The sequence below is a fragment of the Xenia sp. Carnegie-2017 genome, unplaced genomic scaffold (assembly GCF_021976095.1).
Source record: "Xenia sp. Carnegie-2017 unplaced genomic scaffold, XeniaSp_v1 HiC_scaffold_22, whole genome shotgun sequence".
Lineage (NCBI taxonomy): Eukaryota > Metazoa > Cnidaria > Anthozoa > Malacalcyonacea > Xeniidae > Xenia > Xenia sp. Carnegie-2017.
In genome coordinates, this window is record NW_025813485.1 from 11,604,220 (window position 1) to 11,629,833 (window position 25,614).

Below are 25,614 nucleotides of genomic sequence, written 5' to 3' on the forward strand. Positions count from 1 at the left end.
AGAGATCAAATCAAATATCTTTCTTTTGTATCATTAGCAAAATTCGCGGACTACCGCGCGAGATGCGGCGTAATTTAAAGCAACAACTGGACTAACAAAGGGGGTGGGGTGGGGTCGTAAGAATGTCAACAATCAAAATGTCGCATGCTTTCTGCAGAAAAACAGTATTAAGTTTGGCTCTTTTCAAGAGATCGTATCGCGTCAAACAACTAGAAAACGCTTTAACTCAAAATTACCATGGAAGAGCTAACATTTCTAAAGGGTATTTCTTTTCTTCCCGTCAAAAATCGTTTACTATTACGGGGACATTTATTGTAGGAGCAACGGCATATTACTTGTTGTCAAAGCAAAAACAGTCAAAGACGCCCTCGTTCAGGGCTGCATTTGTTTTATCTGCAGCCACAGACGAAAACGATGCGCCAGATGTTGAAATGGCATTGAAAAAGTTAAAGTTTGAGGAGTATGCTTCGTACGAATATGGAGGGAAGAGTCTGATGACACCGCAAGACTTTCTTAATTCTTTGGTCGACAACAAGAAAGGTTGCCATTTGTATTTTGGTTTGATTTCATTGACTATTGTTCTGTGAAATGCGATGTGTTTCTCACTGAATTATTAGCAGCACAATTAGAGTTTCCAACTGTATACTATTCACCACACATTTACCAATAACACCACCAGACGTTTTACTTTCACGACAGTTTAAGGTTATTACTACAGCTACCCTTGCTTTCTACGATGAATAACCCTCGGCTGAGGTTAGTTTTTGATGAATTCCATGGGATGATTGATACCTTTTTTCATTAATTCACTGCTAATGAGATATTACAAGTTTTCAACTAAAGCTTATACAAATAAATAGAAGGCCCTATTATCTAAACAAATAGGACAACATCAAGTGATTGCCATTCTATAGAAGACGTGCTTTGTTTATGTTTTGTTAGCAGGCAGATTTGGTCAAGTAGTTACAGACAACACTAGCAACAATTCTTAACCTCTCTTGGAATTGATCTGCCTGCCAGCAAAATATAAACCAGTCCATTTTCAATCAATCGGAAATGTAGAATTGGGAGTGCTTTAATTCCTAGAAATAAACTTAAAGTGAAATTGTAAGTCTGATCGTGTGGTTTTGAGGAAATAAGCCTCTTTGCTCTCTTTTCCTAGAAAATTTAGAAAGAAGGAAAAAAAAGCTGACAACCCAGGTTAGTGTTTTTCATTCATTACAGAATAGTATTGCTTGAATAATATGGTACTTTCTTACATGAATACATACATTTGTATTACTAGGATGTTGAAAAAATTTTGAAATATGTTCATCGGCTATCTGCAGACCAGGAGGATCTTTTTGCAAACATGGGCGAAAATGGTAATGATGTTTTTGTACCTCATAAAGTAAATCAAAGTTTGCATCATATTGAGCATGTCTCCTAAATCATTTTACTGCTATGTACATTCCTTAGATACATAGGCTTTTACTACATAGAAACTCTATGATACTGAGCATAAATACCATTGGCTTTAATTAGCAATTTGATTGCCATCCAGTTTCCCCATCTGTTCTGTAATAAGATGTAAATCGGTCATGCTTGGTAATTGCACAAAAACTTGGCGCTTTTTCCCCTTGTATTTTGGTCGTCGTATACATTCGTCAATGGCTATGACACATTTCTTCCATATGTCGGGTTTTGAGACATCTGGCACAGAATAAATATAATAAACAGCTTCTTTGACAATAGACAATCTTGATGGATCAAGTGGCAGTTTGCCTAGTTTTCCATTGCAGTTTCGTCCCATGAGCTCATCAGGACGAAACATGATATTGACAAGCTTCACAGAAAAATTTCCAATCGAGGAGGACTTCCTTGACAAGACATACAAATCATCTGTGTTCATGTTGTAGATGTTTGCCAGTATGCTAAAGCTGTCTGGAGCAACAGAGGCCTCGTCATTGCCACTTGTGTTTAGCAAATTCGAGGAGTCACTTGTTGATGGTAGAGCCGGCATCAGCTGTGCCATGTTACTTGCACAAGGTGTATGATGTTGTACACCCATTGTTGATGTGGTGTTGACGGCGCAAGACTGATTCAAATGGCTTGCAATTGTTGATGAACTTGTTATGTTAACTGGATGGGTCATGTTTGAGCTGGTTGGAAACAGTGGATACGTATTGGGGAATTGTTGGAGAAGCACAAACCTGTTTTCAATTCGATCCAACTTTTGACTAAGGACCTGTTGTTGCTCGGTGATAAGAGTGAGGCAGGCTATAATTGCAGCATGGTCCTGGCATGGTCCTACTTGTACCTTGATGTTCCTTGGCCCAGTTCTCACCCAACCAAGTTTCTTCCTTGCTTTCTTGATAGCTACAGTTGATACCTCCAGATTAAACTGCTCCTGTAGCATTTCTTGAAGATCTACATAACATGAGAAAAGTTACCAATCAGGTCATGTTCTGTGGCAATAATAGTCACTTAGAAGAGATTTTGCTGCTATAGTTTAAGTAAATTGTTAAATTTGGCTTAAATTGCACATTTCAACCTATGTAAAATCAATGGAGATTTTTGGCTTAGAATTTAACCTTTTGACAACATTGTGCAAATTTCTTGTGCATTGGAAAACGTTATTAAGAGTCGTAACTTGGATTTTTCGGATGAAATGCACAAGATGCAGTTCTTGTAAGTGCCAGCAAATGAATTGAAATATAGAAGCAAAGCTGAACGACTAAATTTTTGGGGAAGACATGCAATCCTATTGTACCCGAAATTAAATTCTAGCTAAATTCACACAAAACATTTGAAAGAGGAAAAACATCAAACATCACAACGCAAAAACAAAACTTATTCGATTAATTCGAATGATTGTGAAGTTTGATACCTTGTAATGGAAGCACGTTTATATTGCAGCAACACATCATTATGATACTAAACTCGAAGCTCGAAGTCGAATTGCCTTCGAAATAGCTTACCTTGAACACTAAGCTTTTGATCTTTTTCTATTTCGGTGTTGATATAATCCAAGTGTTCTTTTTTAAGCTTCGTCTTTGGTCTTGGCTCGTCCGTCGCCGCTGTGTTCAAGCGCGTTTTTGTCGCTTTACTCGAAACTCGAAGAAACCTAGAGACCGTTTGACGTGTGGTATCGATGCCTTCCTCGTTTAGTTTTGAGACAATATCGCTTATATTAGCGTAATGCGAACTCAGCGAAAGAACGCGGTCTTGAGCATGACGAGATAGTTTCCCCATGTTAGTAGTTTAAATGTTATATTTGCGAGTGAAATCAGCGATTGCTATATCGAAGAAAATATATTTGCGTCATGGAAGACAACACCTTTCTTTAACTCGATACTCGAAGCACGTGACTCGAAGAACGCGCGATAATGCGCGGGACATACATTTTCCACGTTTCGTTTTTAGGTTAGAACACGAGAGTACCCACCCACCCCCGCATTTATTTTGGATTGTGCGCCATTGCATATAGTTTTAACACATGCGCAGGCTTCTTGTATACGTCCGTTCAGGTTGCAGCGAGGATTTATTTGCTACAAACTATTGAAGTGCATTTTTAACGTCTTACCCACCCTAACCACAATATTATGTTTTCAGCTAAACGATTATAAAACTCTGTTTTTCTAGGAATCATTACTTACCCGGAGTATTTGTTTCTGTTGACTTTGCTTACCAGTAAGTGGATGTTTTGTTCTTTTCTCGTCCAAAAAAATGATCGAGTTTTCCTGTCCAAGTCATGTATTGCCATCACCATACTGTTCTCGTATTCTTCTGTCTGCACTTTAGAATCGAGTCGCGGCCTGGACGTCGCTTTCCGGATGCTCGATTTGGATGGTAATGCGACTCTGGGAAAAGCTGAATTTCAAGAGGTGGATACATAAAGTTTTTCTATAATTTGTTGTAATATAGTCTATTACTGTTTTATAAAATTAGTGGGTATGCTTTAACCACGTTACTTACAGTGATCCAACTATAATACACTGAATTAGTACACCTAAATTCAGTGCATATGAAATCCGATGCTCCTTAAATTATCTTAAAAAATCACGTACTGCAGTCATAACTGGTGAGCACTGTGTGTGTGTGTCGTACACACTACTAGTAATACAGTCCTATTTCAACTAATGATATCGCCGCCGATATAGTTAAATAGATGCGATTGCATTAAATTTTTTGTCACAAATTACCGAACAACTTCTTTGCTGGTGTGGAGGTAGCTGTCAGCATCCTTTATAATCAAGTAGAAACTTGGATTATATGATGTTTCTAAAGCATGCGAAACCACTAACTAGGCTGAGGGCTCGATGGATGGAAGGATTATGTTGTGGGGTTTTATGATTGAAGATGAATATGCCGGTCCGTTCACGATTACAAAGAAGTGAAGTTGAGTAAGCAGTCATGTTAGCCTATACTTCTATGGAGTACATAGAAAGTAGAGAAAACTGTTCGAATTCCAGATTGTGATTCCCAGAACGACTGATTATTCTAACTGTGAAATTTGAATTGCTTCTAAAGATAGACACTAGTGTTGAGAAAATAAGGTTGAAGTCCCGTTGTTTAATTGATATTTTTGCTATGCGTGACTTTTGCAGTTTTCTGAAACAAAAAACATTTCAAATTGGATGACACTTTTGAAAGAACTGCTCACCGGTGAAAACAATTTAATGGGATAACATATACTCCACAACAAAAGATAATTTATCGCTTATTATTTAACAACTAGCGGATTTTCCTCTTCCTTTGGTTGCAGCTCTGCATCGGTTAGACACGTAAGAGGGATCATTTTTCGAATAGAAAAGATCGATAATTTTAAAGATTTTAAAAACACAACTTTGAATAATTATTGAAAACTTACTATAACTTTCTCGTCCCTTTTTCATTGTACCGTAAAAAATGAAGGGAAAATGCTAGTCTTATCCCATGCACTTGGCATTCAATAGGTCATTTTAAAACATACAGACATTGCCTCCTACAACTGTTTTGTTTTCTACGTGGGTTGAATGGCTATAAGCTCTTTCCCGTTCATGATTATCGAGAACCTCCCCTCCTCCGTCCATTGCTGTCCTTCGGAATGCCTGAATTTATGAATGTTTTGTCAATTTGTAGCTCGAGAAAATGCTCAATCGAAAAACGAGGCATTCTTTGGTGAGTCTGTTTGTAGATTGTCTGCTTTATCGTTGTGTCATATTAATGAGTTCATCGAAATGGAAGCACACTCTTTATGATGAGCAAATTTCCCTTTAAAAGAATTTGCTTGCAATTTTCACACCTCTTTACGTAGGACGAGACTGACGTGGCTTTGCAAAACACAAGCTTATTGCTATATTTCTTTGGCAAATCTGGAAAGGGACAGTTGACATTTTCTGACATGCTAAGGTAATGTTGGATTCTTGAGTTTTAAAGAAACATATGAAAAAGCCTGAAAAGGGATTGCATTTATACTGCTTGAAAGGAATTGAAGAACTATTTTTTGTCATTTTTTTGAGTATAGGTACTAGTTATCTGTTGAACTGCATTCTTGCACAAAATAATAAATTCAGTCTTATTTATTTACCCAAAACTATAAGGAGTACAACCTTACGTGCCTATTATTAAGTGTATTTGAATTTTTGCCATTGGACCAATGGTCTTTGTCGGCAAATTATTTTGAGACGACGATTTGATGCGTGGTCATGAAGTTGTTAAATGTTCATTTATCATTCCGCTAACAGACGATTTCAGCATAGAAATTTATGGACATGTTCATGTTTCTTTTTTCTATCCTACAATCAGGTTTACTAGAAACTTACAAAGAGAATTTTGGAGACTTGAAGTATCCTTTCTTTGTGTCACACATTTAGTGGTCAATCGATTCTCTTTAGACGTTTTTTTTTTGTAATGCTTGTAAATTGATTGGGGAGGGGGGTTGTCACTTCTAAAATTACGAATCGCCTCCAGCCAAAGCTGATAGGAGTACGCAATCCCCTCCTCCCAGTAAATACCTTTCTGTTTACATATGTATAGCCAGCAACTATCCATCAACGGGCTGTTTAAAAGAATGCGTGTCAACCAAGATGCATTGCGCGTTAATCACAGCGTGACGGCCATTTTTTTGGGGTTTAGAAAATGGCGGATTTTGTTATTGTAGTCAGTACAACTTGGACGATAATAATTAATTCATAACAGAGTTTTTAATCAGGGATTTTTTGCTAAATTTTCTTGAAAATTAGACGACGTGGGGACGAAATTGAATTCAGTGTGCCTCAAAAGCGTAAAAAAGTAACGATGTAAACATAAACAAAAGCGTGCAATGCATCTTGGTCGACACATAATCTTTGATATATTTTCACGTACGCCCACTGCAAATCGGCCATCACAAAACATCTTCTCTCTGAATGTCGAATGAAATTCCTTACAGTCGCTTATAGTTTCGCCTCTTTTCCAAAAATCACGATGTCATGAATAGCGAGCAATTTGCTGAACTTCTTCTACAATCCACCCGTCTCGACGACAGCGATGTTCAAGAATATTTACAACGTCTCAAATCTCGGCGTCAACAGGATATCGTAAGTGATCAGGATTGTTACTTTGTGAATAAAATGATGTTGGGTGGGGGAGGGGGTTCAGAGACATTTCATCCACTATCCCCAACTATCGTATAGTGTACCGTATCATTTTCAGTCCATACTGTCCTATAGTGTGCCGTTTCATTATCCATACCCTGCGTATGTATACCGTATTATCATCTGCCTTTCTTGTGTATGATGTACTTCATCGTTGTCCATACCTGACTATCCTTAAGTGTTCCTTATCATCATTCATACTGTTTTATCCTTTTGTGTACCATTGGAGAATTACTCGAAAGAGAATTTTTGGATTCGAACATAATTACATCTTTTCATTTTACGAGTAGGATTTGCGGACAATTCATCACTTTTCTTATCTTTTATTGTGTATAGGAAGTTCATCTGACGGACTACATAAAATTTGGTGAATTTCTCAACAACCTGCAGGAATTTTCTATTGCTTTGAAGATTTACAATGTTGCAAACCAGCCAGTTACTCAAGGTAAATATACCGGAGCTTCTTTTTCTTAATGTGCATCAATTTTTTCACCAACCCAAATGATATGTTCTTGACAAAGTTCTGCTTTACAAATCAAATATGTCACTGCATTCATGATTCATGCATGGAAGTATCTGGCTCCATATTGGGGGCCTTTCAATTTCAACTTTAGGGGGGGGTGCTAAAAACTATCACCACAAAACTTGGAATTTTAGACTTGATTTACAATATAAAACATAGAACGATTCATATTGTCATAAACAACACTTTACACAAAATACATTTCATAACAAGTACAGTTTTCAAAGCTTTTGCTAACTGAGTAAGATAGTTGAGTGTTTTGAGAGGGAGAAGTGTTTTCGTTTTTGATAACTTTGACGCTGGTCCAAAATGCTTACACATTCCTGCAGGGGCGAAACTTGAACGTTAAGTGTGTGTGTGTTGGGGGAGGGTTGATTATTCATATATTCAGCTCTGCCCTGTTGATTTCTTTTGAACTTATAATCGCTAACAAAGAAATCAGTCAAGAAAAGCTGAATATTTTAATTTCACTTCCACCCCTCTCCCCACTTAAGTTTCCAGTTTCGTCCCTGCGTTCCTGGAACCTATTTTCGCTTCATATATTGTTTTTTATTTCTCGTTTGCCTGCATTAAATTTCTTTCACTACTTTCCTTAGTTACCACTCATTTCAAAAGTTCGGAAATTAAATGATTCCTTCAATTCCAGTCTTATTTGATATTTTATAGGTATGCGTGATTAGGGACCCACTTTGATCGCCCAGCAGGACACCATGTGCCACGACACAATGGCACATAGGCCAATCCAAACCTGATTACTTACTTTTCTCTATGGTGTATTTTCATTTAACGTCAGGGCGGCCATGTTTGTGGGTTTATTAAAAGTGCATGACCATTGAACTAAAATACATGGAACGCTACCTGAAGCAAATAATTGAAGCCAAATCTTACACCCAGACACGCGTGTGTAGTGTTTCGAGATTCTGAAAATTGATTCACTGTGTAATCTCGCGTGTCTGGGTGTAAAATTTAGCTTCAAGAATTTATTAGACTTTTCTATTACAGGATTTTCATCAACATGGCGGGAAAATGTATACTGTTTTCACACTGTATACTTATAACTTCCATTTATCGTTTCATTTTATAGAAGAGTTTAAGAGAGCTGTTTTGATAGCGACGGGTAATGCTCTTGGCGACCATATCGTCAACACCGTGTTTCAACTCTTCGATATTGATGGTGAGTTGCATGTTGGTTGTATAATGTATAGATGTAAAAAATCAATCTGCTGTTTGAGGAAATAATAGCATTTTATTGGTCAATTGGTGATCTGTGGAACAGATTGAGGAATGTCAATAAACATATAAACGCTTCAGACATCGAGCTCCCTCTCAAATTACGAGAACTGGAACACTTTTGGAGTTTCGGTCATACAATACTACTCATGGACCTCAAAATATCGAACGATTTGTATTTGTTTCACTGGTCCTCAGTATTTCGCTGCAGCAATACTTTGTCTATGTACTTCACTCTAAGTATAATGATATTTTTTTAGGTGATGGAAAATTGAGCCAGAAAGAGTTTCTCGGCTTGATGAAGGATAGAGTCAGCAAACGTTTTGCCGTAAGTGCAGACTGTAGATTTATTCATCTCAAATTTATTTATTTTACTTTGCAGCCGTACAAGCTGAATTATGTATAGCATAAATACAAAAATCTAAAATGAAATTAGTCGTCACATTAGAACAACAGGCAATGTTATGACTTAATATACAAGGAATTTAAAAAACTAAACTCGTACTCTATATGTTCCAGATTTTTTTATAATTTAAGTGTTTTTAAATCCTTTCGTCTGACGTATAGGAGAATAAAACCTAAAGCTATTTCTTAACAGTACACCATGGCTCAATGGCCGTAAAAATTTATGTACTTTGTGATTTTTATCATTAACATATATACCAGTGATTGTCTACGATTGTATACAGATAGAATATTTAACTTCTCCATAGCTTCTGTGTAATTTATGTCCGGACAGATAATTCGAAATGCACGTTGAACTTGCACATGAACTTGACCATTAATGGCTTTATAGACTCCGTTATCGTTTTGTGCTCCAATATGCGGAATCCGCGTTTTATCCCCATTTGCGGTTCTGCTTCCGCCATTCCGTCCTGCATCTCGTTCCGCTTTTTATCCTCACCCAATTACAGTAACTTGTTGTGAAAGGCAAAACGCAAATATTGTCTGTGTTAACGTGAAAATGACAATAAAACATGATGCGAGTCAAATTATGATGAGGAAACTTGTAACGTGGGTGGCCTTTGCTTTCAAAGATGAATCATTATTTGCACAAAATCGTCGGAAATGTAGTTATACGAATTGTGTATGTGTAAATGTACATGTTATAAGCGTGCTGATTTATCTTTTCAGTGAACAACTTACACACGTCAGACAACTGTTTTGACACAGAAGTTTATAACGATATGAAAATAAAAAATAAAAATGTATTTGTCGTAATAGAATTTGTGAGAAATCTTATGGACACTTCACGATTTAAGCACAGTCACGTGACTTGCAATCTATGTAAGGGCGTTCGGCGAATACATAAAGAGTTGCAAAATTACCGCGTCATTTCGTTAAACAGAGAGCACAAAACACATTTATCAATTTCAAGAAAGTTTTTTTCTGCAACAGTCACCATTGCACTATGGTGATAGCCGAGAGGACACATTGTTATACACTATGTATGATGTTATTTCAACTATATTTTATTAAATCTACTTATGGTCAGAGGTTTCACCGGCTAGGGAGCCCACATGTGCGTAATCGTGTACCTATTTTTCGTTTTGCTGTCGAACAACGTTTGACGTTTTACCCTAGCCTAGATGCACGAAAGTCTCGTTTTATTCACCAAAATTTTCTCAAAAGGGGCAATCCTGGTACCGAGCAGTTGACGAATGAGTAAAAATAAAAATGTCCAACTGCACGCTTGCTACAATATGTTGACCCTACCTAATGATTCAATCTTTATATTTTAGGCAAAAAACGAGACAAGTGGTATATGGGATGAATTTATTAGCTGCGTAAAGAGCGAGGTCGTGGATTAAAGTATCGTAACTCATGTCTTCTGTAAATTCTTAGCCGTATTTTCAGTTTCTGTAAATTCTTAGCCGTATTTTCAGTTTCAGTTTTTACCCACGCATATTTACAATTTAGAACTCACTTTGCAACGATTCATGCTTAATAACTTTTTCTCAATCTTAACGGTCTTCCACTATTTCCTCAAAATTGCCAACGACGTGGTATGCTAGACCACTTGCGTCGCGAATTCAATAATTGAGTGGTGGGAGAGGGAATATTTATATGTGCGTTTAGCAATCTCTAAGAAAGGATTGATTTCAAAGAAATTGAATATGGCAAGACAAGCATAATTGAAATGACTCCCTCTCTTCTCAATTATCCAGCTGATGGCGGCCCTTGTACAACACTATATTATGTTTTAGTTTTCCTGGGGGTCAGAGCTTTAATCTGATTAGCAAGTACTATAAATCATTATGCTTAACATAAATGATTATTTGTGAAGTGGGTCATTTTTTGACTATATCTTACCGAAAACCTCATAATTATTAAGCATGTCTAGCTTTTCTATTAATATGTTTGTGTAGTATTTCTTAGCTCGTAGCAGCCGTATTTTATAACTGCGATAGATCAATGAAACTTGCATGATCATAGCTATAAACGTGATGCACATACTGCTTGTGGCTCTAAATAACTCCCGAACGTCGGTCGTTATCAGTCGTGATCAGTCGTGATCAGTCGTGATAAATATAGCTATGCGAACGATAGTCCTCGTGCATCCAAACTTATTTTTTGGTTTTGCTTATCGCGTGGTGTACCCATGTTAGAGGAAAATGTTTTGCATCCTGCAAAGCATTTCTATACGATGCATGCAATGATGTAAATTCTTTTCAGTTTTGCCTGTTTTTATTCCCTTATTGGCCTGAGTGTAGGTGCACGAAAATAGGTCATTCACTCGACTGTTTCATTGTTTGAATGATATGATACGTTGCTGTGTATGTGCCAGCAAGGCAACCCAATACTCCAAAGACAAATATGAAAATATTTTTGGCATGTACTATCCACGACAGTTTGTCATAAAATGTTATTGAGTGGATTGCAACCGGAAACACGAAACCAAGTAGGGACATGCTCAGTGCACCAACCAAGGAGATGATGTTGTGTAGCTGGGGAACCGCCCCTGCCAGGCCACCTAGAAGATATAAATAGACTTCGGATGGATCGGGAGTACTTGCGTTCAACAGCGAAAATTACGTATTTGCAGTGTACTTACATGTGAAAAGGACTAAGATGATTCGAATTGTTATGTCAAATATTAGAACTCTGTTTTCCGGAATCTTTTCTAAAGTAGATTGCTCGATGATCTTCAATGGAACGTACGCTTGTATAAAGTAGGAGAAGAACACCGAAATTGCTACGGCCAGTTTTACGATCGAGAAAAACCTAAAACAGACAACAGGAAATGATTTTAACTATCTTATATGTTTGCTCATGCCTAGAAAGTTTATGTGTTTTGTGTGAAAATTGACGACACGTTTTTTTATATTCAATGCACTTTGCTCAACGCATAGGCCTATTTGGCGAGGGCGTAGGAGGGGCAGCCTCTAACTCCAAGAAAAGATTGAGCGGACAAAGCCAGTCGTGTAATACTTGTAAATGAGGTCGTTCAAGATTTTGTTATATTCAATGCACTTTGCTCAACCTATAGGCCTATTTGGCAAGGGCGCAGGAGGGGCAGTCTCTAACTTGAAGAAAAGATTGAGCAGACAAAGCCAGTCGTGTAATACTTGTAAATGAGATCATGCACGATTGAAACTGTGCCGACTCCCTCCCCCCCATAAAGAATGTTGGCCTGTATCCCCATGTCATACATTCAGTACTCACCTGTCCAATCAACGTGTTTACATGATTGTACCACTTGTGTACATAACTTCGTAGCAATTTCATGCTGTAGCATAGCGTGTATCTTTGTGTTAATAACTTTTAATTATTAGTTGGCTAAGCTTTACTGCAACTACTTCAGCTCTCATAAACGACCTGACTGCACTGTGCGAAATTTACAGCGTCAATTACTTAAGTTTCCATTATTTGGCTTCACTTTTCATGTAAGAAGATCTTCGGGGTATATGATTGTTTGCGACAAAATCATTCTGCTAAATGCACGAGTTACAGTGAAGCCTCGTATTCAAATATCTCCTTTCCAAATATCACACTCATAAAAATGCTTATTTTACACAATGCACGCGTAGAAACGTTCCAATTATTTTTTTGTTGTTTTTCAACAATCGAAACTGTGCTTCAAAACTTTTTTGTAGGGAGGGCAGCACATTGAGGGGTAATCTACGTTCTGTACCGACTTCATGCACATTCTTTAAAAGATTAAGGTCTCGCGCGCTCCTAATTTGCGCCCTTTCTTTTATGCAATGGCATTTTGAAAATCATGTTTTATTGAATGTTGCAGAGAACATTTAGGAGAACAACCTTAACTTATTGTCGAAGAACACAATGGTATTTTGATAAAAAATTGCCAACATAAAAAGGTCTCTTTCGGAATTCACCATGCATTCAGTTTACTCTTCTACAATGCAATTATTTTGTGTTCAATCACTGGCAAAACAATGAATGGAATTAATTTTCCTAAAGAAATGAATCATAAATTTGCTGAAAATTTTGAATTGTACGAGTAAAAGATTCTGTACTGGCTTCGCCACTGCATGCATTTTAACAACAAAACAAAGCCTTCATATTTGGTAACTTATGACAATTGTAACGACTTTTTTACATACGCTGTTCCAGGTAGATTTAGGGTGATGCTTCCTTCGCAATGATCAGTGCAAGTTAGATAACCGAATGTTCCCATGGATATGTAGACAATCATCACTATTGTCATTCCAAACATGACAACTGATGAAAAGTGCTTCGGTTCTCTCATTTCATTTTCAAGCGGAAGAATCTAAACGAAAAATAGATCATGGAACCGTGCCTGTACTTAAATCGCGTCGTGTTAGTGCCAATCGGAAATATTTCCTTGTAAATGAAAACACGTGTGCTTTAGAAAATGAATTAAAATATATTTTATTTTTATCACATAATATGGCAGTAATGCAGTTGTCGTTTGATTTTGGCAACAATTCCTCCCATTTGTTCTGAAAATAGAGCGAATCCTCTGCTGAACATTTTGAAAGTCCTCTTCATTCGATCGTTTACATAGAATGCTCGAAAGCAGAAAGATAAGGAAGAATGACTGCATGCGAAAGATCTGCACGTTAATGGTGTGACACTGGTATGACAAATGTGGAATAATAAGGAAGCCAACTCAACTCATTGAAAAAAAATTTATAGGAGGTTAGAATGTGTCCCTGTAAAAATTTCTTATTTTGATGCATAATAATGCTCCTTTCTTATGTGCGTTCGAAAATTGTATTCGCTCCCGAACGTCAAACGACGTTTGATGCAGACCTGGTCACTAATAATATGTAGAAGATGCAAATCGGATTGGTACACCAACATAGCCGCTATGACGTCATATGAAAACGCTCTTTCTCTATATCAGCGTGTTTCCTCTACTTATCTGGGAGTTTATTTCTTTTTACTACAAGGCTCAGGGGGCTAGCACACACCAGTTCACACGACACGAGCTTGAATATCAATTTCTACTTATTAAAATACCCAATCCAGTACACATGCATATTAGTTTTTTAAAAAACTACATCAACACCATTTGCTCATCATTAGAGCTCATAGAACATTCATTTCAGTACACGCTTTCACTTAATGTCGGACGCCATCGAAAACAATCAAGAATTTTGATAAAGCAAACATTCAAACAAGCATACATATACTTTCAGCAACAGAGAAGTACGGTGTTCTTCGACAACTAAATTAGTTACTACATTGTGTGACTCTATCGTATTTTGTTGTTATCGAACAGACGTAAATGCTATTTGAATGTTCCTTATTGTTATGCAGTAAAAATAATGCTATTGATTGTCGACTGGTGCTCTTGATAGGTGGTTTGCATGTTTAATGAATATTCTACATTTCTTTGGTGAAAGCGTGTAATTTTGTAAAGCGTAGAATGGTTTCTAATGATGAGCAAATGGTGTAATAGTAGGATATAGAAAAGGGGGTTAACAGAGAGCGAGGAATAAATAGAGGTGGGATTTTTTGCTGCCTATCAAGGATGGGGTAGCCAAATAAAGAAAATGGTCCTAAAGGTTTCTGTCTTTAAGTTTTTAAAAACGTGGCGTTAAAACTAGAAAAATACACGCTTCGACTTCTTTGTAGTTCGTATCATCGCTAATGTCGGTAAGCGTTTTTCTTCAACACTTTAACGAAGTTTTCTACCTGCTACGTGTTGTAAATCATTCCCATGAGGTCACTTTGCATGACTCCTTTGTTTTTTGTTGGTACTTACGATTGGTATTGCTTCAAATGCAAACACTGCCACCCCGAAAAACAGAGGGAAGACTGACCAACCGGCAAACGTTGGTAGTTTGCTTGGATTCCCGGAGTTTGGTATCAAATGGACGAATATGGAGAGAACTGCAAAGGTCATCAGAATGTTTGCGCTTGTCGATAACCATGCCAGCGACGATAGATTACGAATCATAATGAATAATATCAGAAACGGACACAATATTAGAATCCACGTTGTCACGGAGAAGTTTGCGATATGAAGTTGCCTGAGCACCTGTACGGCAAAAGAGAAGGCATGCTCTTCAACAACAGAAAATTTTCATACTCATGACAATGATGGCGCTACGCAACGTAAATAATGGTATGTGCGACATTTTAACCTATAGTAGGGTTGAAGAGGTTAGCAATGGGTGATAATGAACTAATTGTGCAATCAATCTATCGGTTTGTCGTTTTTGAATCATCTAATGTTCAAATATCGCGTTCTTCCTTACCGGCATGTTTAAAAGTTTTGATCGATTTCATTCCTAAAATTGCTTTTAAACTTGAAGTTTTAAATTGTTAGAAATATGAACGGAAGTTAAATAACTTGTTACAAAGGTCATTTCAAGCGTACTACTCGCTTCGCCTATATTTTCAGCGAATGACTTTTTCGAGATTTATTTCATTCATTGTGCATACTAAGAAATAAAGAAATGTGATCTTGGCAAATACAGTCGCACTTTAATTTCATCTGCTTTCATACTACCTGTTAAAAACGGGCATTTGATGGAAGCAATTTTCTCAAGCAGTTATAATAGACTGCTTTCAATACTAGTGTCGATGTAGATTTCGGCGCATTATCAAATAAATTGGCCTGATTAATTACGGACTGCTCCTATGAAATATAGTAAATTACGGTTACTAAACCTGCTCAATGTTCTTTGCCACGAATAGTACATAAACTGTGCAAACACCAATTTGCGTTACGCACAGCACAATATTGACGATGTACCTAAAACAATTTCAATAAAATCTATGCTACGAAACTCTTCACGCAATCATGGGAAAAATGGAGAAATTATCTGGTGAACGCAAAAGGGTGTGTAGGACGCGTTCACATATCACATAGACCCTGTGTGTAGTTACTGCGCTAACTCACACCCTGTGTATAGAAACTCACACCACGTGTAGTAACTTACACCGCGTGTAGTAAATCAACCTGTGTGTATTAACACACCCTGTGTAGTTACTGCACTAACTCACACCCTGTGTATAGTAACTCACACCGCGTGTAGTAAATCAATCTGTGTGTATTAACACACCCTGTGTAGTTACTGCACCAACTCACACCCTGTGTATAGTAACTCACACCACGTGTAGTAACTCAACCTGTGTGTATTAACACACCCTGTGTATAGTAGCTCACATCACGTGTAGTAACTCAACCTGTGTGTATTAACACACTCTGTGTGTAGTTACTGCACTATCTCACACCCTGTGTGCAGTAACTCACACCGCGTGTAGTAACTCAACCTGTGTGCGTTGTGTGTTAGTACACAACGTGTGTGTAGTGTTTTCGACTAGCTGTTGAAAATTTCGAAAAAGCAAACCCCTAGATTGCTGCTTGCTAAAACAAAACCTCATCGGAAAAATGATTCGGTTAACGTGAAAGATTTTCAGCTTTATTTCTCTCATTACCTTCCAGCTTTTGCGTACGATGGAGTCACCAGACGAAAACATTCCTCAGCAGTGTCCCCATAATCTAATGGCTTGCGTTTACTTCTAGTTAATGGAAAAGTGTATTAACTCGATATTATATCATGTATAACTTTTAAAGATAAAGATATGTTATCTTTTCGATAAGTACAGATAATCATTATCTCAAACAAAAAAGCTTTGTGTTTGTGACTAGAACTACGTTTTTGAGGGTATTGGGGAATTTGCTAAACGATTATCCATAGAATTTTGCTAACAACAAGTCAAAAGGAATTTATCCATCCTTAAACTTTGTCAGCTTGTTCTTCCTCCCAAAACCACGGATGTCCGAACTGCATGAACAATTACCGAAAAGAGTAAAAGCTTGTTGATGTTTGACGTGATGGTATGCCTGCATCCGGGATATGGATGTATCTTACTAAACCAAAATTTCTTTATGTTGAACAAATTTGCCATTTTACAATTGGGACATCGGAGTTTATGAAAATGAAGGCGTTTTAGTTCCACAACTGTCAGTGTTATGTTTAAATGTTCCGTTTGGTTTTCGTGTAATTCTTTAGATTAGTCGTAATGCACTTTGATTTTCTTTAGTTAAAAAAAGTAAATGGTTTGAATCCGGGCGTATCGCTACACGTTTGTCGATGTAGATCGTCCTGGTTAGTTTTGACGCTTACTCCTCAGTTTATTCTGAAAACGTTTGAGTGTCGACACCTACACCAGCAGTCTTTTTCATGCACTAACAAAATCTATTTCTACAAATATGATTTGTAGTCAAGTGAAGGTTTGATAGCATTATATTCGCAGGGAGGACAGAAAATTTTAAGTCACTTAAACCATCTATAATATGACTACAACAGTACAACTGCATACAAGCGACACACTTTGCTACATTATTACAGGTGGCAAGCTCTTCGGCTGAGCTGTGAAGTGTAAAAACCATACATGGTAGAAGATTGCATTCACCGGAGACTGCACATCGATGTATCTTTGAAATTCACTTACTCTTTACTAAGCTGTCTTGCACTGTCCACCAATATTAGCATACAATGGGTAGTGATGATTGCCACGATGAATAGAGACAAGGGACCAACCTTTAATGAAAAAAAAACAAAGCCATGTAAACGAAGTTTTGTTTCAGTGGCATGTATACAAGCAGTCAAAGAAAGCTCGAACGAGGAACAGATAATCTTATCAAACTTATAACACCATCTTTCTAGGTTAAGTGGGTCATTCTGCAATTTTGCTTAAGGTGCGGATGATGTCTGACGCTCAAGAATTTAGAATACTTTTTTGATAAATTTCTGTACCATGCACAGTTATAATTATTATTCTTTTAGATGTGTTTTGTCCTGATTGAACGAATATTGATCTTTTTGGCTCTTTGTAGTGATACAATTATGGTTTATGATTTTAAAAATGCCGTGGATGTCTTTCTTACACATCTAGCTATAAAATTTTACCGGTTATAGTTTCAGATACTTAAGCATCGGTTTGATTGGAAGGTTTTTATCAGAACATACTGACGTAATTTCAGATACTTAAGCATCGGTTTGATTGGAAGGTTTATCAGAACATACTGACGTAATTTCAGATACTTAAGCATTGGTTTGATTGGAAGGCTTTTATCAGAAGGCATTTTTAATTACTTGCTGTAACTAAAATTGTAAACGATGCTTTTCTGCCAATTTTTCTGCTTCATTGCTTTGCTTGTTTTTTTTTTAAATCATGATGTATATCATGTATTAGTTAACAAGCGCAATAGACTTTGCATGAGAGAGTTACGGTACGGCACAGTAAGTTCTGTTTTTTCTTGAAGTATTTTATTTGTTGTTTTTTTACTAATTGTCAGACAAGCTTCTTAAAGGGCAAGTCGATTTCTTTAGGAAACATTAGCTACTTTCTCTATCGCAATTTACGTTATCATCGTTTGACTTGGCCAAATGAAAATATAGTTTGCGCTCAACATTCAGAAACTTTTTTAATATTGGAGTGTCAAAATCATGAAAAATTTTTAAAATCGAAAGACTAGATTGCTGAAAACGGACAATTTGATAGTAACCCTTTATTCAGCAAATTTTTTGTTCAACTGAGTTTCGATTCGTTGTTATTTTATACTTTTACGATCGCTATTTCAAAAAGCCATCATTTAAAAGGAGGATTGACTCATCTCAAAAGTTTTAACTTTTTCAGAGTCGTCATTTCGTATGAATCAAATCGAAAAGTCGTCAATTTGAAGTTGATCATCTTTATCTTTTAGGGAGCCTTTTCGTTTTGTACAGGTTATACGTTTTGTATACAAGCATAATTCTTAGAATGAAAAAGATTATTTCGCAATGGAGTCCCGTAAAGCGCAAATTGAGGTTGCAATGGTATAAACGAAGACAGCTTTGGTTGCAAAGCGCAATTGGTGCGAAATGCCTTAATATTTGATTTTCTTGAGTTCAGTAAGTCTCTAACAGTAGACTTTCTAATTATTTAAAGAAAAAACTCTGTCGGATAATTAGATAAAGAAGACTTAGAACAGACTGCAAGTACAATGTTGCATTCACCACTTACAACAATCCCAGCATTCATCACTGCAACAGGTAGGCCAAGAATTCCTGTTCCAATGCTTACTTTCAAGAGATGCATTAAACTCTGGAAGTTTCTATGGAATAAGTAGAATACAAAAGTGTAACGTTTCCTAATTTTGCATGGTGTGGACAATTTTCGGAAAAAACTCGCACGAATAAATGTAAACTACAACATTTCATTCGCTACAAAAGTAATTCGTAGTTTGACAGAAAGTAGGTCAAGAAAAAACGTCAAAAGTATAAGGATCGCATTGCAATGAAAATTAAGACGTAATGGCAAACCAAGCTGTAAGGTAGCGAGTCTGCAACTCTGCTCGTGCTATGTAAATATTTTGTTGTACTCTCATCGTAAAAACAATAGATTTCTAAAGCAATAGATAAAGTTAATAATATGAAATTCGCATAGCATTACCGGACCTTCAGTTTGCCTAGCGCTACTGCGCGGATAGCAATACTTTAAAAACTTCAAAACATTTTAATTTTATCAAAAAATTTAGCTGTCAATAACACGTTTATACACCTGGGTATAGTTACTAAAAGCTGCCTGGCTGAGAATGAAAATGGTAACACTTACGATGTCTTTTGAGACTTTTCGTGCAAGTCGCTTGTGCTGCCTTCAATGAGATTTTTCTTTTCACCATTCATGGTGAATAGATCTTCATCCTCCGACATTTTGTCTGATCTTTTGTGGTTTCACTCAAATTTCTTTTGTTTTTGTCAGTGTAGTGCTTTTTTTTTATCACCTTTTGTTTCTGTTAGTGTAGTGCTCTGTTTTACCACCTTTTCATAAAACTATCTTTTGGTACGGATCCACCTTCAGTTTTCCATGGACTGACGGGAATTCGGTTTTCTCTGATGTTGACCGTTGACACTAATACAAAAGTATTTCATTCATTAATATGAGCCTGCGTATCTATTTGTGTCCGTGTCTTGAAATACTTCAATCTTTTCATACGTACGTACGATGGTAACTTCTATTGGCTTAATAAGAAAAGATGCAGTAGTGTTGACCTTAGGTCGCGACCCTTAATTCTCTCTGAAATCACTGGTAGTGGAAATGATGCAAATTTATGTTATGAAAACAATGCATTTAAATTAAACTCCACGAAAAAGACCACCCTCCTCCCTAAGATAAATTATTACAAATGCTAAATGAATGAATTCCAGCCAGCCTGTAAAAGACCAATTGCCACATCGCCCTGTTGTGATACAATAATCTGTGCATTCTTCAAACTACTTAACAGATGACGGTTGTACCAAAGAATAATGTACCTCAAAAGTCACCGTTTTTTACCTGATTTTAAAATTTTATAATGCTAATTTATAAACTGTGTGTTTTCGAATTCAAGAGAAGATACGTCCTGTTTTAAAGAAGGAGTTTTTTACCTTATTCTTCACATGGAAGAAAGCAAATTAACAATCAAGTTTCATTAGCTGTGTGTTTAATTATACATGGGATTAATTCATTAAGAATTTATAACAAAGTATCTCGGGAGAACTTTTTGGGTCGTGTATTTATATTAAATTTTTCCAATTATTATAGCCGACATGCAGATGGTAATCCCAAATTTTACACTCAGACAACCAAAATGAAATACAGCAAGATATGGAGACAATCAATGAACATGCATCATGGCATGAAAAAACACCTTCAAAATGGGGCTTCCTCATGCAAGACATAATGCGGGAATGGTTATATGCCTTCTTTACTCAAAACACACCCACGTGTTCTTCATGCTTTGATTTTTAAAATTGGAAATCAACACAAATGTGTACTAAAACTGTTCATACCAAAAGCTCACTCAAACTCGCAATCATTGATTGGCTCTTAAAAATCATTGCATTCTTTTTACATGGAGCTTCAAAAGTTTTATGATTCGTCAAATGTTGGTATTCTAACTATGAACTCCAAATTTTCATTTCATATAGAGTCTCGACATTCGACCAAAACTGGAAAACACGCCTGCAGGTGCTTTTCATAAATGACAAAAAGCTTGTTGAATGGTAACTAAATGTACCTTTATAAGTAATTAGCTAATTCATTTTGATATTTTGTTGATATTTTCGAATTACAAACTGGCGCAAATGAAAATCGAGTTTAGAACATTGTGGAGCGCACTTTGCAAAGCGATCGACATGAAAAAGCTTTTTACTGATTTTGCTATTATGTGATTTCGCATGAGCAATCTTCGTCAATCTCTCCTATCCAATAGATATGCGCCGCTATTCAATAATATAGGGACTTTCTATATAGCGGGCTTAAGGAAAAGTTCGTTAATTTTATGAAACTGTAACAATATACAATCGGTATTTGAGAAAACACATTGTTTCATTCTTCTCAAATTCAACTGGTATATTTATAAACCTTTTTGTGTGTTTTTAAAAATACTCGACGTGCGTAGGATAGCAAAAGCGGTAAGGTTTTTTTCTTCATCAGAAGTGTCATTGTGTGCACAGCCAACTTCGATGGTTGACTTTGTGATTGAAGACATCATGCGGTTATATACATTTATTTTCCTTATTTTGGAAGAAAATTATTACAAATATATGCTGTGATTCTTCAACATTTTATTAATGATATGCTTTTTTTTTGGTTTTCATATCTATAAGTTAGCGCGTCTCATTAATTCTTAGATGTATAGATTCCTGTAATAGCATATTGTTCATCGGAAGTCAATTATACGGCAACGTGTGCAATAAGATAAATGTTTATTTTTTTCTCGCTTTCCCACAAATCACAATGCTTTGATTCCTCTCATTCTTTGGGAACGAAATGTGCTTCAGTGTCATTTTCATTTCGCGATTACTTCTATAAATGATCGACATAATCGCCAGCAGAAATAATTTAATATAATTCGAAAATTCAATTTATTTTATGGCAATGAAGCTCACCCAGACATTTCCTGTTTCCAATCAGTTTTCTCGCAAGAGAACTAACTACAAACTCAATATGGCAAACAGTTTGGCAATACTTACGAGCCTTTGCCTCGAATGTTCAACTTTATGAAATTCACTCCATATTTGGGATCTTTTTAATTTCACGATTGAATGAAGCTTGCGGATTTAATTAACCCTGAAACAGTTGCCACTAAATAAGGCGAAATCTTTGTGACGTACTCGTTAATTTCGTCTCGAGATATATAAGGCGCAGAAATATATTCTAACCGGCTACAACCTGCCACTGTCAGTGCTGATTATATTTGTTTATATTTTGCTTTTATCCGCAAAACCGAAGATAATTTGCATTATTTCGTGAAGGGCATTTACATATGAAACTTTTGCTTATTTCACAGCTGTCTTTGCACAAACGCCTACTTAAATATCTTAACCTGCGCATTTTTGACAAAAATACGAATCTCCATGAACATAAGAAAAAATTTTCTCGTTGTATTTGCTATACACCAATGGCCAGTTACTTCGCACTATAACTTTGGTCGCCAATTTTCTATTCGGAATACTGCAACGTTTTCCTATTCCTTTCGTCCCAAGCTTTTTATTTCGTTACTATAAAGTGCACAATATTACATCCAACCTGCTCCTATTGAGCATGATAAAATCGTCCAAGCTAAATAACTTCGCGATTATATGTTACCTAGCTATGTTTTTTGAGGTTTTGTAGTTAATGCAAAACACAGCATAACAGCGTCGGACGTCGGGTCTCAGCGAGAGATTATACAAACAAAGAAAATGCGCAAGATTGCTTCCTGCTGTTGCAGCGTTGCAAGTGCGTGCTTTCCTTTCCTTTTATATCAGTTTTTTAATAGTTTGCCGAGGAAATTGTTTTATTTCCAAAATTTTTTATCAAAGCTTCATCCCAATAAATTAAATGGTACCATTTGATGAAATTCAAAACGATTCTAGTTCGCATGTCAATCAAATATTGCCGACGCTTACCATAGAAATAAGGTCTTTTTGCTGAACACGGTACCTGAATTTGGTAGGCGCATGGTTGATAAATAGCTACTTAAGGTGTGCCTTGCACAAAAGGGAAAATTTAACAAAGATTAGAACAATCAGTCAAGGTAAAAGGGATAATTTATAAAAGTGTGGTTGGACCAGCAATAATGTATGGCATGGAACGATGGTCCCTACACCATTGGAAATGCTAGAAGTAGTTGAGAATGGTCAAGTGGATACCTGGAGTGAATCAGAAATGAAAGCAGTCGAGGCACTATAAAGATCACGAGGATTGAAAAAACTTAAAAGATGCGAGCTGAAGTCCGGGTTTGAACATGTAACAAGCAGAGAAGAGTTATGTCGGGAGACTGGTGTTAGGGAGCATTAGCAAAGACTACGAGTACGACTGCGAGTACAAAATACGTCATTTTGGTGCGAAAGCATTGTTGCGACAAGAGCAACACGTATAGCCGTCTTCAATCTGAGTACGATGCTTTGTAAAAAAATCGTAGTCGCGACTACGATGTTTTTTAAAGCGAAGAAAGTAGGTATATTTTTTTTGTGTAAGAAATTAGTTAAAGTGCTACCGTGCAATTTAGGAGATGAATCACCATGAATGTATGTTGTGAGGGAAAATAGGGAGCTTTAGCAAACCCTACGAGTACGACTACGAGTACGAATTACGTCATTTTGGCGCGAAAACATTGTTGCGACAACAAAAACACGTAGCTGTCATCAATCTGAGTACAATGTTTTGTAAAAAATTCGTAGTCGCGACTACTATGTCTTTTTAAGCAAAGAAAGTAGGTATATTTCTTCATTTTGTAAGAAATTAGTTTACAGTACTATTTTCGAGCATCCAGGCTTTAATTTAGAACTCTTTTTGAGCGCAGATGTACATTAATATGACCTGCAAAACTTTCATGTATTTCGTACGCAAAGTGAAAGGTAAATAAACAATAAAATAGTACAAATATATCGTACATAAAACTTAAAATAGTGAAGATTTTTCAGTCTAAAGAGTATTCTCGCAAAACCAGTATTACCGATTCATTGATATCATTATTGACAAATAGGGCCGTAGCTGCTTCGCAAACGTCGGTGTTTTACACAATAAAAAGGCTCGTTCTGTTGTTTACAACTAAAACAAAATTTTGGCGAAGCGACAACGACAACAAACTTCCTCGTGCCATTCTCTTACACGGTCAAACTTCGTACTCGTTGTCGTAGTCGTACTCTTGCTAAAGCTCCCTAATATCTTAAGTTTACTCAGTACGACCAAACGTGCAGACTGGCTATGCCAATGTTTACAGTTTAACTTACCAGGTGTTATTTTAGTTCTTAAATTTTCATTCAAAATTTTTCACACGCAGCGTTGTTGTTATAGTAATTTAAAAGAAAGCAACATAAACACTCTGAACTACGTATATACACTGGATTCACAACTTGATTTACTATATGGTTTTCTGAGCCAGATTCAGGGCTGGACCCAGAGGACAGGGATCCTGGCTCACTTACCAAAAGGAACCAAGAGAAGATATCCAGTCAACTGATAATAAAAGCGACGACCACAGAACAAACGCTAATATTAAATATGGGCTAACGATGTTGAATAACAACCAGTTCCAAACGTTAATGGCATTGGACTGGGGCCATTCATAATCTCAAGTGAAATAAATGACGACTGCCTTTTTAAATGTGAAAAGAATGCTCATTTTTTGCATGCAGAAAACATTTAAACACAAAACTTATCATTCCAGCATGCAAATATTTGGCTCTAGCCGATGACCTCAATAGGTTTGACCGTATTGTTGAATTCGGACGAATATATATCTAAAAAATGGAGCACAAAAGCCAGAAGAAAATTGTTCAAATCATATGCTGGCCGCTTGTATATGCAATTTTAACTATACTCTAAGATTTTAATGGTCTTGCGATCTTAAATTGTAAACACATTTTATTATTGCTTACTGACCTTGTAAACTATCAGCAGCTTCGACAAATGATATTGTAAAGGATATTCAACAACTGATTGCAAATTAATTCTTATCGTGCTCATAATAAGTACACTCAGAAATAAAAAAATACAGTCTTCAAAACATGTTTCAAATAACTGATTTTTGATGGTTTGAGTGACTTATGATATGATTTTTACATTCTACTGCACTCTATTTGTATTCAATCTCAATGTAAATAATCTATTAGAGCACAGGTACCTGTTTTTAACGAGTAACCGCTCAGAATGGAAAATATCAATCGATTATTTTGAACTGAATGGATTCCAGCAACTAATTACTATGTCAATCAAGCAACCTGCACACATCTGTTTATGTCGTTGATCGTTCTCGTTTGTTTACAAATAACTAACAGTTAGAAATTTTGCTTTCCTTTCCATGCGCTATAGAATGCTCTGCAAAAAAGCTCATCTTGCTTGTCATAGCGATATAGTAAAAAATATTCTGAACTTCGATATTTTTGAAAACTTGGATTATTAAACTTGGTTTTTCTAAATTTTACAAAACCTTAACTCAAATATGCTTTGGATTCTTGTCTGCGACTCAGAGGTGTTTTGAGGAGCTACCGCACCGGCTATCAACAATCGATTTCAGAGTCATATCTCAGAGACGTCTTCCAACTTGCACTCAATGATTTCATTCTTTTAAAGAGGCTTTGTACTTTCGAGCTTTGTTCCCACACTGTAATAATGAAACAAAGTAGATTCCAGCTCTTATAAAGTTGGTAGGTGAATTTAATCTTCCCTCATACACTCTTATAAGGAGGCCTAGTGCATTTGTACCGGCACTCTACATTTCTACACTGCCTCCTTTCCCCTTGGGAACGCTGCTGTTTGTGAATAGCATGCTGCCGATTTTAATCAACACGAAAAGCTTAT

The 25,614-nt window shown here is 36.5% G+C and overlaps 3 protein-coding genes across 4 annotated transcripts; 1 reads left to right on the forward strand and 2 right to left on the reverse strand.

Moving 5' to 3' along the window:
- Window positions 1–114: 114 nt before the first annotated feature.
- Window positions 115–10,320, forward strand: LOC124445521 (calcium uptake protein 2, mitochondrial-like). The gene is made up of 13 exons (XM_046996246.1): window positions 115–540; window positions 1,163–1,200; window positions 1,286–1,364; window positions 3,625–3,672; window positions 3,784–3,866; window positions 5,104–5,142; window positions 5,279–5,373; window positions 5,770–5,809; window positions 6,405–6,542; window positions 6,936–7,044; window positions 8,207–8,296; window positions 8,613–8,680; window positions 10,095–10,320. Exons 1-13 carry the CDS (start codon window positions 123–125, stop codon window positions 10,161–10,163), a joined length of 1,314 nt encoding a protein of 437 aa, XP_046852202.1. The 5' UTR covers window positions 115–122; the 3' UTR covers window positions 10,164–10,320.
- LOC124445524 lies at window positions 1,202–3,327 on the reverse strand. The gene is made up of 2 exons (XM_046996249.1): window positions 2,961–3,327; window positions 1,202–2,409 (listed from the first exon to the last, which is right to left on the reverse strand). Exons 1-2 carry the CDS (start codon window positions 3,232–3,234, stop codon window positions 1,517–1,519), a joined length of 1,167 nt encoding a protein of 388 aa, XP_046852205.1. The 5' UTR covers window positions 3,235–3,327; the 3' UTR covers window positions 1,202–1,516.
- Window positions 8,699–25,057, reverse strand: LOC124445522 (proton-coupled amino acid transporter 3-like). 2 transcript variants are annotated; one of them, XM_046996247.1, is made up of 10 exons: window positions 24,697–25,057; window positions 19,399–19,695; window positions 18,808–18,898; window positions 17,254–17,342; window positions 16,234–16,317; window positions 15,463–15,547; window positions 14,552–14,827; window positions 12,921–13,087; window positions 11,408–11,577; window positions 8,699–11,326 (listed from the first exon to the last, which is right to left on the reverse strand). In XM_046996247.1, exons 2-10 carry the CDS (start codon window positions 19,494–19,496, stop codon window positions 11,082–11,084), a joined length of 1,305 nt encoding a protein of 434 aa, XP_046852203.1. In that variant the 5' UTR covers window positions 19,497–19,695; window positions 24,697–25,057; the 3' UTR covers window positions 8,699–11,081. The 2 variants fall into 2 exon arrangements, with proteins under 2 accessions (XP_046852203.1, XP_046852204.1); XM_046996248.1 differs by lacking the exon at window positions 24,697–25,057 and adding an exon at window positions 21,801–22,027.
- Between the last annotated feature and the right edge of the window lie 557 nt (window positions 25,058–25,614).

Coding starts and splice junctions, on each gene's coding strand:
- LOC124445521 (XM_046996246.1), top strand. CDS start 123: ATGTCAACAATCAAAATGTCGCATGCTTTCTGCAGAAAAACAGTATTA. Junction 541..1,162: donor TTTGGTCGACAACAAGAAAG/GTTGCCATTTGT, acceptor CTCTTTTCCTAG/AAAATTTAGAAAGAAGGAAA. Junction 5,143..5,278: donor GAAAAACGAGGCATTCTTTG/GTGAGTCTGTTT, acceptor CTCTTTACGTAG/GACGAGACTGACGTGGCTTT.
- LOC124445524 (XM_046996249.1), bottom strand. CDS start 3,234: ATGGGGAAACTATCTCGTCATGCTCAAGACCGCGTTCTTTCGCTGAGT. Junction 2,410..2,960: donor TCAAAAGCTTAGTGTTCAAG/GTAAGCTATTTC, acceptor CATGTTATGTAG/ATCTTCAAGAAATGCTACAG.
- LOC124445522 (XM_046996247.1), bottom strand. CDS start 19,496: ATGTCGGAGGATGAAGATCTATTCACCATGAATGGTGAAAAGAAAAAT. Junction 17,343..18,807: donor TGATGAATGCTGGGATTGTT/GTAAGTGGTGAA, acceptor TTTTCATTAAAG/GTTGGTCCCTTGTCTCTATT. Junction 13,088..14,551: donor CATTTGAAGCAATACCAATC/GTAAGTACCAAC, acceptor TTTTTCGTTTAG/ATTCTTCCGCTTGAAAATGA.